This window comes from Brachionichthys hirsutus, chromosome 17, assembly GCF_040956055.1.
Source record: "Brachionichthys hirsutus isolate HB-005 chromosome 17, CSIRO-AGI_Bhir_v1, whole genome shotgun sequence".
In the NCBI taxonomy this organism is placed as follows: domain Eukaryota; kingdom Metazoa; phylum Chordata; class Actinopteri; order Lophiiformes; family Brachionichthyidae; genus Brachionichthys; species Brachionichthys hirsutus.
Genome location: NC_090913.1, coordinates 8164119 through 8175435, shown reverse-complemented (window position 1 = coordinate 8175435; position 11317 = coordinate 8164119). Strand labels below are relative to the sequence as shown.

General features: G+C 43.3%; 1 protein-coding gene across 1 annotated transcript; it reads right to left on the bottom strand.

The window, feature by feature from the left end:
* Nucleotides 1-461: 461 nt before the first annotated feature.
* Nucleotides 462-9809, bottom strand: LOC137906741 (putative methyltransferase NSUN7). Its single transcript, XM_068751030.1, has 14 exons — nucleotides 9797-9809; nucleotides 9352-9474; nucleotides 8882-9061; nucleotides 7891-7949; nucleotides 6847-6983; nucleotides 6511-6663; nucleotides 6040-6223; nucleotides 5604-5817; nucleotides 5329-5472; nucleotides 5147-5248; nucleotides 4850-4967; nucleotides 3851-3980; nucleotides 2006-2249; nucleotides 462-529 (listed from the first exon to the last, which is right to left on the bottom strand). The coding sequence occupies exons 1-14, from the start codon at nucleotides 9807-9809 to the stop codon at nucleotides 462-464; spliced, it is 1869 nt and encodes a 622-aa protein (XP_068607131.1).
* Between the last annotated feature and the right edge of the window lie 1508 nt (nucleotides 9810-11317).

Below are 11317 nucleotides of genomic sequence, written 5' to 3'. Positions count from 1 at the left end.
TTTGAAGTTTCTGCTTTGTAGTTTTCTGATCTTTGATGTTTTTCATCAAAGCACCTGCTGAAATCTGCTTTGATCTTAAACTATTAAACTATCTCACACAGTTGTGAAAAAGTTTCTTTTCATGGATTGTTACAATAACAGCGGAGATAAGACCAATTCAAGCTTGCAAATACAATCTTTCCTTGAAGGGAGAAGCCGTGTGTCACAGGTACATGATGAGTTGTCAAGGATAGATGAAGCATATGATTCACTAATAGCACGTGTGGAAAATATGATAGAGGAAATCGGAGTAACTATGGCCTCCAATGTCCTGTCGGGTGGAGGCCTCGGGAACGCCTCGGGATCCCCTCCGGAGAGCTCGAGGGATTCACAGGCAGAGTAGGAGGCCGTACAGTCTTGGTCGGCTTAAAAGTGTTTTGACTGCCCTGAGAAGCATCCCCCCCCCCAATGATGTCCTGTCATCATGGGTGAATGATGCTCAGGGCAAGTCTGAGAATACATATTAAGGAGTCTCTGGTGGTGCTCTGTCCTGAAGAGCAATAAAGAAGACAGGAGAATGGGACCAAGGAGTGGAGGACTGGGGAGAGTGCAGGGAGGAGGGAGGAGGGAGGAGAGGGGACCACGGGGGGCGCTGTAGGGAATTTCCATATTAGATGGGATTCCACAACGTGTTTACATGCCGACAGAACAACAGTGACGGACCACGTTTAGTTTGTTATTGTAATGACTGATTTCAATTGAACGCATCACAACAGTGACATCACACAACACAGATAAACGTGGGCTTAGATTGGCTGGGGCAAAGTCCCGCCTTCAGGGGACTGAATGAGGTGAGGACGAAGCAGGAAGCATCTTCATTCCAATGAAGCGCGGGCACGAGAGCTGTGTTGGAATCTCAGCGCTGATATCTGAACTAACTTGTACTGATCTGTTAATTATATAAATGTCTTAATCTTAACCCACATTCTCCTCATTGAATACGCACCCACTACGGAGAACAAGAACCGGAAGAGGGTTTGGTAAATCCCTACAGCGCCCAGGTCACCAACCGTAAAAAATTATGTAAGGCGGAGCAGTCACTTCGGGCTGTCCATGTCGGCCAATAAAATGCAATTTAAAACATTACTGGTATAATGTATTTTCTGAGGACACAGATAAATACTGATTTGTGATGGTGATTTACAAATTGATTCCAATATACTGATACTTTTAATAAAGGTCCCGGGGTTGATTTACTGTATATTATATTTTGATTTAAATTATATTTAAATTTCTCTCATTTTTATTCCTTCTCGATAAAATCCCAACCGAACACAGTCAGCAACATTTGGCAGACATTTCATATCAACATAATCTAAGTAAAACATGATTCTCTTAATAATAATAATACAACTACGATATGTTATAATATGATGATTTGTGCAATCGTGGACTAGTTTTAACACATGAAGACAATAATTTAATTTAACATCTAAGTGAGTACATTTTGATAATCCAGATGATGCAGATGTTTGGGCCAGTTGAGAGTCAGAGGCCCGAATGATACTTTGGAGGGAAATGGGTGCAGACATTGGCGTGTCCTGTTACACTACCGCTGTCTTTAGTCTGGTTATTTTTCCTTTGCTCTTAAGCAGGCTTTGTGGTTTAGTTGCTTCCTTCCGCTTCTCCGCTCCTGCTTGTTCTGCGCTTTGCTTCATGGCTGCATGGGGAGTTGGTGGAAGGACAGTCTGCCGTGAATTGATGGTTGGATTGTCGCTTATCTTGTGTGCGAGAGCTGTGATTGGCGCTAAGGGCTTGGACCGTTTCATAGAGGACATTAAGGTCAGTGTAAGCCGAGGTATTCTTCTTGGTTTGCTTTTTGTCAAATGCCTGTCATGGTTGAGTCGTCCCTTTTTTGGTTCCTTCTGGTCTTTAGGGTGATGTTTAGTCCTGTTTTTTTGTTTCGATTGTAGTTTGACCTTTCGCTTTAGACCTTTCCTCTTCTTCGCTCCTTCCCCCCCCTCACCTTTCTCCCTTCCATCCACGCTTTTCTTCTCTTCATATTCTTGCCTGTCCTCGAGATCCCCTCCAGTGCGCTTCTCTTCGTCAGACGGTGATGAATTAATGCTACTGGCCGAAGCCGCACGATTCTTCCTGCTTTTCCCCTTTTTACTAGCATTTGATTGTTCAGGAAATAACCCCCCCAGAAGGCCCTTTGCTGCTGCCCTTGCCAGCACATCTTGGACTGTTTCGACCTTGGTGGGATCGGCCTGGAATGAAAGTAAAAAAAAAAACAAGGCCAGTTTAGGATTTGTGAAGAAACAACGCATTAAATCTACAGACCTCAAGGGCACCATAACAACGAGGAGATCTTTACAGCTTAACAACACCATATAGCTAAGGCACAGCTATAAAGTGAACCTTTGGAGGAGGAAGAGGAGAAATGGCAAGGATTTAACGGCTTTTACAGCCCAACAGAGCAGAGGGTGGGATATAGCCTAATTTGAAAGGCAATGCAACAGTCACTCTTGTCACCAGCCACTTAACTTATCTCCCTGTTTCCCTTTGTGAGAACATTTTACAGCTAAGTAAGGAGCTTGTGAGGCTGTACGTGAGCACAATTTTGAACTATCATCCACTGATCTATAGCTTTATAGGTGTAGCAGCAGCAAATATGGGGGTATGACTTGGAGAACAATGTGTTAAAGCGCCGTGGCGCTGCGGGGATAAGTCGTGTCAGTTACTGGTGATAAGTAGCTGGTTCTGAACAAAAGATCAAAGTCTAGCGTTACTACGTACAGTTGATCCTGCGTTTGCTCCTGTGAGCTTTCAAACTGCTCACGGAACGGAGCAGGGTTCTCTTGCAAAGGAACCGAGACCCACGTTTTCAGGCGGACGTTTTTGATCCTCTCCAGAGTCCGGATGCGCTTTCACACCAGCCCAAACGGAGCGGATTCTCCGAGGAAAGGAACTCTGGTCCGTTTAAAGGGGGGCACAAAGCGGCAGTGTGAACACACTGATGGGATTTGATTAACTGTGAGAGTGAACATTGATCTAATTATACTAAATTACATTTTAAATTATTGCAATGCCACTGGACAGGTGAGCAAGCCCCCCCCCCAGTGTGTGTGTGTGTGTGTGTGTGTGTGTGTGTGTGTGTGCATCTTGATATGCTCACACTCGCACACACACACAGATTTAAGGACGGCATCTCATTTCCTTCTTTTCCTTATACCGTATTTATTTTTCTGTTTTATGAGTGGAGCAAGAGGATAAAAAGAGGTGGGGGCCAAAGAGATAAAGTAATGAGGTGGTGGGATACAAGACAATTGTGTGTGTGTGTGTGTGTGCGTGTTTGTAAATGTACGCAGACAAGCAGATCAGGCCAGCCTCCCAGCCGAAAGTAAATAGAGTGCAACCTCAGCACTATTGGAAGGTCTCCTTACGAAGCAAGAAAGCATGCACACACGCGCGCACACACGCGCGCACGCACGGGGCAGAAACATATCTTGTTTCCTGATGCTTTTTGTGAGGGTCATGTTGCTGCACTTCATGATTTGCCTTATTACGCACACCTGTGTCTGCCTCTCACTCCAGGACCTGCGGCGTGCGGATTGGCTGCGGTCACCCCGGACACACCTGAGGCGGATTGAGGCAGATTACCACCAGCCATCATAAACCCTGCTCCGCCCGCTCTCCCCTGTCGGACTATTCTTTGGGTCACGTCGTTCTGCCGCTCCCCGTCCCAGGACATTGAGCTTTCTGACGAGCCTCAGTAAGATACAAATTTGGCGTTCGCCCCGTCTCCGTCCTCTGTTCCCTGGGGGTCCCCTCGCTCCAGTCCGCAACACTTTTTCCCTTTCATGCTCACCTGTCGGGATAAACGTGCAGCAAAGCAGCCGTTGGTGAACTGTGATGGTTCCAGTCTGAGGAACTTGGAGTCTGGAGACTCTGGTGTATCTCCTGACCGGGAGTCATCAGGGAAAATGGGACCATTAACTCTGGGAGGGCCGGACAATCACAGGGGGGGGGGGGGTTATTTATCACTGTAACATAAATCCAGTCAAATGAAATGAAGTATATTTTCAGTGATGACATTTTCAGGATATGTTGGAATGCTTACTATTTCAAACATGATCTAGTTTAGCAAAAAACAACAACTCTCATCTGAACAAAGAGTTCGTTCCAAATACAGGGATGATGCATTTTCCATTCATTCAGTTCAAGGTGGAAACCAAAAACAAAAGAGACTTTGTTATATTATGGTGCTGATCTGACTAAAGGGATGGATCCAGTGTTTTATTCTTTTCATTTACTTTATGCATTGTGATGGGGGAGTTCTGAATCTTGCTAAAAGCGTGTGCATATCAAGGATTAACACGTTTAATCTTGGAGTGGATAAAGATTAAGGAGTGGATTATTTATTTTTTACTTTTTGGAACATTGCAAGGTAAGGCTTTTTGGATGGGAAGGAGGAACCCATTAACTTCCTGAGTTAACCCAGATAACATTATTAATCCACGATTTCCCCACTTACTGTAAAACAACCCTGAGGGCATCCCACACTTTCTGATTTGGTTCTGATGCATTTTTACACGCATTATCATCGAGTAGATGTGAGCTTTGTTTGCAATTGCAACCCATTGCTCTCTATCAAACAGGGCAGACGTGCAGCCGGTTTCCCGTTTTCCCATTAAATGCACCCTGCTCAACCTTCATTGAGTAATAAAAGCACAGGAATACTTTCAGGCATCTCATTACGTTTGTGGCTTGAGGCTGTGGACGAGTGATGCAAAGTCAATTGCAGAATTAAATCAACAGAATAGAGAGGGAATTAATTCAAAGAGAGCGAGAGAGCGAGAGAGTACACCTGAAAGGCAGCAGTTTGGGGTGGGTGTGCATTTTCTCGAGCACTCGTTTCACCAGTTGCTCATTTTCCTCGGGATAAACTGAGCGTGTGCAGTAAACCACAGTCTGAACCTTTGGGACTGACAGGCAGACAAAAGAAAACGACACATAATGATTATCCATTATAATTATTGCTGTTTATGCGTGTTTGTGTATGCCAATGCCTTACAAAGTAAATACAAGTATACAATGTCCCATTGCTTGAGATATCTCAGGCTCTATCGTGCATGTGTGTGTCTTCAATCTACTGTATACTCACAGGAGAGGGCACGTTCCAGTAGTCGTGCCTGCTGGGAGGCCATTGTTCCTATTTTTCTCTGAGATACGGATCCCTGAGACAATTCTGGCAGCAGGTCCCAGTCTGTCAACACGATTAAACGTATTTGTTCAGAGGGGATCTCGCCCGGGGTGTCATTTCATGGAAAACTGCCCGTGACATACCTCCGTGTTCATCTTGCATGGCGGGCACAGGGTCATTTTGGGCGGAGGATGAGCACTGAGGAAGCACCATGATGACCTTTAAACGCTGGACGGCGGCGTCCAACTCATGCAAGCCACAGAACGCCTCTGACAGGACGCGGAAATCTACAATGGATGAATCAGCAGCAGGGAAGAGGAACGTTTGCACATGCCACCGCCGGACGTGCAGCTGAGCATCAAACATTTCTATCTTTTTTTGAAACTTTTTTTTATTTATTTCAGCTGCAGTCCCTCACTCTTGATCTCCATTCGTGTGAGTAGTTCTTGTATCTCATCGTTCTGTGACGGCGTGTGATCGGCACCGCACACCAGCACTCGGCCGCAGCGGGCAGCGGCCGCAACAGCGACGTGGGCTACAGTCAGAGCCGAGAAAGACCCCACGACCAGGACGTCGCCGTTTTCAAACAGTAGGGGGCGTAACACGCTCACTGCCACACACACGCTCCTGTCCTGCACACAGATTGACAGATCATTCATTTTCTTAACCTCTTAATACGAAATCCGGGTCATGTGGTTTACTGGATCGGATTTGAACTTGTGACCTTCTTGCCTTGAGGCAACAGCACTAACACTGCACCACTGCAGATGAACAGTTCTGTCTATGCTTGATTAAACAGATTCCGTCTGTTTTTACTTGTAAGTCTTATCTGTAGTAAAGTCAGCTACACACACCTGCGTGTTGAGAACACGTGGAGTTGTCAGGCTGCCGTGTTGGAGTAGATGGCGGAGCTGAGGAGAGAAGGCCAGTGTGTCCGGACAGAGGGGGTCTCTGCAGAAAGCCGACTCCCTGAGGTCGCTCATCTCCTGCACTTCACACAAGCCGGCACGTTGTAACGCTTGACTCATTTCCTCAACGCTGCAGAGGAGATATTTTACACCTGCGCTGTAAGGTTTGATCTAAACAGAGACATGATTTGTCCTATTATAGACCTAATAGCTTTTTACAATAGATTCCGTGACTTAAAAGTATTACTGACGTTTACTAGTGAATTATAATGCAGCATTTGGAGTTATGCAGAAGCATTTTTTACCCTAAATGTTGAAGAATACTGAGCTCTTTGAAAATCACATACCTTATGATTCCAATAACGGCGTGTGTGTGTGTGTGTGTGTGTGTGTGTGTATTTGTATGTATGAGTGAACCTGGTCATGAGAGTATTGATCCATGCATAAACTGGTAGAGTTTTGGCTCTGTGTTGTTTGGTCCTGACAGGCTCAGAGAGAAATCGGGAGACACTCCTCAGATTCAGTATCACTCTGCAGCGAGCTAGAGATGCTGCCAATCTGGTCTCACACCTGTAAAACACACACACATACACACACACACACACACACACACACACACACACACACACACAATTGTGTCTGTTCACCAATCAGCAAGACTTTAGATCACATTTCATCCCTTTCGTAAGTTAGAGGTGATTGCAAAAGAACTCTTAGATTTGTGACGCATTTCCATCTCCAGCTAATGCACACCTCAGCATCTTGCTCTCCATGTCCCTGACTTCCTGCAGAGTCTCCTCCCCTTCCTGTGAGGAATGTTTACGGGGTGAAAAACGTCTGTCCTGGAAGTCAAACAGCATCACCATCGCCAACGGCAGCAACTCGCCGGACTATGAAACATCATCATCATTGCTGTTTAGAAGTATCACAATCAGAACGCAACTTTTTCAGTGCTAAATGAATTGGCTCGTTGTAGCAGATGAAGTAAATGGGAATCAAACTTTTTGAATGAAGACTCAGCCCCATCAAGGAAAGAGTAAACATAACAGTGAGACGCCAAATGAGGAGTCTGGCTTCTGCATTAGCATTTTTGTTCATAACAAAAGATCTAAATTGATTACCAAGACTTATTAATTATTTGAATTCACTGTGATCACTTGTTTTAAGCAGCTGCACTGAAATATTTCCTTTCTGCAGTACATTTCAAGATAACTCAAAAGTCAGCATTACATTGTAACTCTGAACTGGCCCCAGAGTTATTCACAAATGGTGTTCTTTCAAGAATATAAGGCACTGTTTTCTTTCTAATCCTTTTTATGATCATCTTATTTTGCAGAAAAGGAATCCTTCATGTGTAATCCATCATTTTCCTGTGTACTTGTGTACTTATACTATGTGTGGAGGATGTAGGAAATGTTGCAGCTTTTATAGTAATAACCTGTCATCCTACTCTCTATGTTTTACCTTCCCCCCTCGGTAAAGCTTCACACATCCCCCCCCCCCCCCCAGCACACAATGAATTGTGTCTGTTTGTGTCACTGCACAGTGTTTTATGGTGTCATTTTCAGTCTGCCAGTTGGAAACAGCGTCTGCCTGTCTCCTGCATGCATCACCTGCCGCCTATAGCCAGCCTGACTGCAGACACTTCTGAATACAAATGGCTTCTAACTGCTATTTTAAAATATTCTAATGGCTCACATTCATATGGAGGCCAAGAGCTCAGCTATTTGAATAGATGCAGTTTAACAGTAAGTTGTCAAATGTTTTGAAATCAGATTTGGGTCTATAGGGACTCACAATATGCTGCCTGGTATGGAAGCAGCTGTCAGCAATCATGTCCTCCAGTAAAGTTTCGTCTAGGAGACAAAACAGCATTGTTATTGGATAAAAAATAGAAAAAATCAAACCTTGGTCTCCGTTCATTTACACTTACTTTTTCTTATTAGTCCCTTGAGGAAAATATCGGTCTCTGCAGCAAGTAAATGCTTCAATATTTTCACTATAAACCATTTACTGCGGGGCCAATTGTGTACTGTGTGTTTACCACAGCTTTTTTGTTGTGTAAACAGTTGTTTGTTGCTGCTGTTAATAAGGCTGATAAGCGAGGTGACTGAGAACCAAACACAAATGGCAATTAAATAAAAGACCTCAGCGTGATCCACTGAACAGAAAAGCATATTTAAGATAATAAAATTGCCCCTTATTTCATGTATGTTCCCATGTTATATCTAAAATCTTAAAATATGAATTAGTGCAGATTTAAATGTCCTTTTTTACACCAGGTTCATTCAGATACACTGAATCTACAAACCGGCAAAAATGAACTCCAAACGATCTGAGCGGCTATGCATCAGATCTGCATGTAGCAAAATGCTGTGTGTGAAACTGTGTGTGTGTGTGTGCACCACGGCTTCTTCTAAGTACGCGTGAATCTGCTATGCACCCACTTATCTCTCATGCAGACATCTGCCGCTAACTCCGGCTGATGTAATTTGCTGTCCCATGGAGAGAAGAAGTGTCTGAGTACCTATTTAATCTAGAGTCTGCAGCTGAAGCTGCCATTCAAGAGTAAATTCCTTGCTGCAGCTCCAATCCTATTCCTGATAGAGATAAGACTTCCTTATAAAAGGTGGGTAGGGTCTGCAAAGGCAGCGTTACAATTAAATTAATTTGCCACCGACTTTATGTATCTTTTCCAAGGCAGTGTGGAGGAATGCTGAAGTGATAAAACCAGTGTTGGTTGAAGGATGCTGAGCCTCCACACTCGTTACTATGGTTACTTTCATACATTTGAGGGTATTGAACACTAGCTGGTAGGCCCGTCTCTGCGTGGTTTTGTCTCTGCTCTCTGGATGCGGTGCGTCCGTCTTCTTCCTGTAAGGCAGAAGCCGTCCCGTCGTCTTCTCCGTTCGCAGCTGCTGGAAAATGGCTGCTGCTTGCAGGTAGACCTGGTCTGTCAGAGGGGGGGCTGTATGAGGGGAAGAGGAGGAGATGAAGAGATGGAGAGAAGGAGGAGAAAGAGGTGTGGAAAGGTGAAATGCAAGGAAATTAAAGGTGGAAAAACAGGAAGGAAAAGTGCTACTTTTAATTTTGTGTTCTCTTTTTGTTTAGTTTTTCTTTTGGCTTCAACAGGTGAGCGCATTTTCACATTTCACAGTAAAAAGTACAGATTTACATTGTAATGGAAAATAGACATGTTAGTTTAAATCTGATTAAATATCCGCAGCATGAGATAAAATATGTAAAAAAGTAACTCACTTGATGAAGGTAAAGATGAACTAACATGGGGAATAGGAGGTAGGAATGAATGGGATTCCTCGCTGGTCTTTTGGTTGAGGTCGACAGGTGAGGCGATCTCGTTCATATTCTCACTGAAGCCCACTGCAAGAGAGAGGGAACAGTGTCTGCTTCAATCAAATGAACAAATGAATTAATCAGAGAACAAATGTGTCATTGAATGATCTGTCTGTCTTTCTATTTAAGCATAGGTTCCAAAAACACCCCAAAATAACTTACAAAGTTTTTAAAAAAATTAGTAGAGTTCACACTGAGAGATACCAAATGCCTAAATTAGCCTACTTTTACATCATGTACCCTGAGAAACCAAAGAAAATGTTGAATATAATATTACACCTTTAAAAAAAAGCGACCTCTAGTATTTTGTAATCTAACAGAAGACCAACCTGCTGCACGTAGACCTTACCTTTGTTGGCCATGCTCACAGCAAGAAAACAAACAAATTATTTTAGTGTGTCTTTCAAAATTCCGTCTTCTCTCTAACACCCCCGTCCGTTCAACCAACAGACGAGTTTGTGCGAGTTTAACCTGAGGGGTGAGAATGTACGGCGCGTCATTGTAGCCACGGCTGACATTTGAGCCAGCGTGTGAGACGCTGTGGGGAACTGTCCTCCTCTTGTTACAAGCAGGCAGATATGAATAAATCATCACCGACTCGCTAACCCCGGACAAAGGCCCACCTCTCAATGACCCACTCCACTCATGTCTATGCAGCTCTCTCGCTCTCACACACTATATATGAAATAATGTATATGTAGGCTGAGGGTCAAGTCAGAGATGTAGGGGTCCTGAAGACCCCACACATCACCTCTAATTCAATCGGATTAGCACAGAGACACGCAGTAATCATCTCTGGGTTTGAGAATGACCACAATAGGTGTGTTTACATGGACAAAATTTCTTTAATCCGATCAGAGTTCATGTCCCATGAGTGTGAAGCGGTTCCATCTCCAGCAGGAGAAAGTCCACTTTAGAGCAGTATGTCCTGGGTTTGAAGCACCATGGCAACAACATGACAATAGGTGTGTTTACATGGACACATTTAATCGGATTTAAAGCCTGATCAGAATAAAAATGCTTCATGTACACACCCAAATCGGATTAGTCTGACCCAATCAAGCTCCAGGACAGCAGAGCGGATTAGAATGAGGGCGCCCTCTGCTGGTCACAACAGTGCTTCACATCAGAAGCACTGCCCAAGAGGGCATGGTAACATCTATGTTAGAGCATGCTACCTTTTGCGTCTTTACTCTGGATGACATTCACCCAGAGTATCTTAAGTTCTTGTGAATAAGAACATAACATAAGAACACTTAAAGATAATTTCATTGAGCATGTTTAACAAATACCACGCTTGCTTAATGTTCCTAAAATAGTTTATTCAGACATAAGACATCTGAACTGCTGCGGTAACACATCATAAAGCATTCCGTAATGTTGCAGAGGTGTTTATTTGCTCTCACAGTAACAAACAATTATAATGTCTTGTTGACTCCAAATAATTTGAGTAAAAAAAGACAGATAACTGAAAGCAAGACAATTCCTATTCACAATTAGTTGTTTCTACAGTTTTAGTGTTGATTGTACAGTATGGTCATATATTATGCTATATTACTATACTTCAAAATGTATATTGATGACATCACAATTATCAAATATATAGTTAATTATTGTGCTCTTCCAGTTGTTAGTTCATAGGATCACAGTTTAACTAACTATTCTTACTAAAAATAACATACATTATAGTTTAATTAAGTGTGTAACAGCATCATTCATTGCAGGAAAATGCATTTGTTGAAAGTGCTGCATAGTAATGCATAGTAATTAGCAAAATGATGTAACTTTTTATCGCTTAATGTAAAAACAACAGAGTTATCTCAAATGAAAAGTATACTTAGTTGCAGGGCTAATGAATGTTGTGGAGGTC

What these genes read in the sequence shown, in the direction of transcription:
- LOC137906741 (XM_068751030.1), bottom strand. An exon ending in TTCATCTTTACCTTCATCAA is followed by an intron (nt 9,062 to 9,351) that starts GTGAGTTACTTT and finishes CCCCTCATACAG; the next exon opens with CCCCCCCTCTGACAGACCAG. An exon ending in CGTGGATGGAAGGGAGAAAG is followed by an intron (nt 530 to 2,005) that starts GTGAGGGGGGGG and finishes ATTGCTCTTCAG; the next exon opens with GACAGAGCACCACCAGAGAC.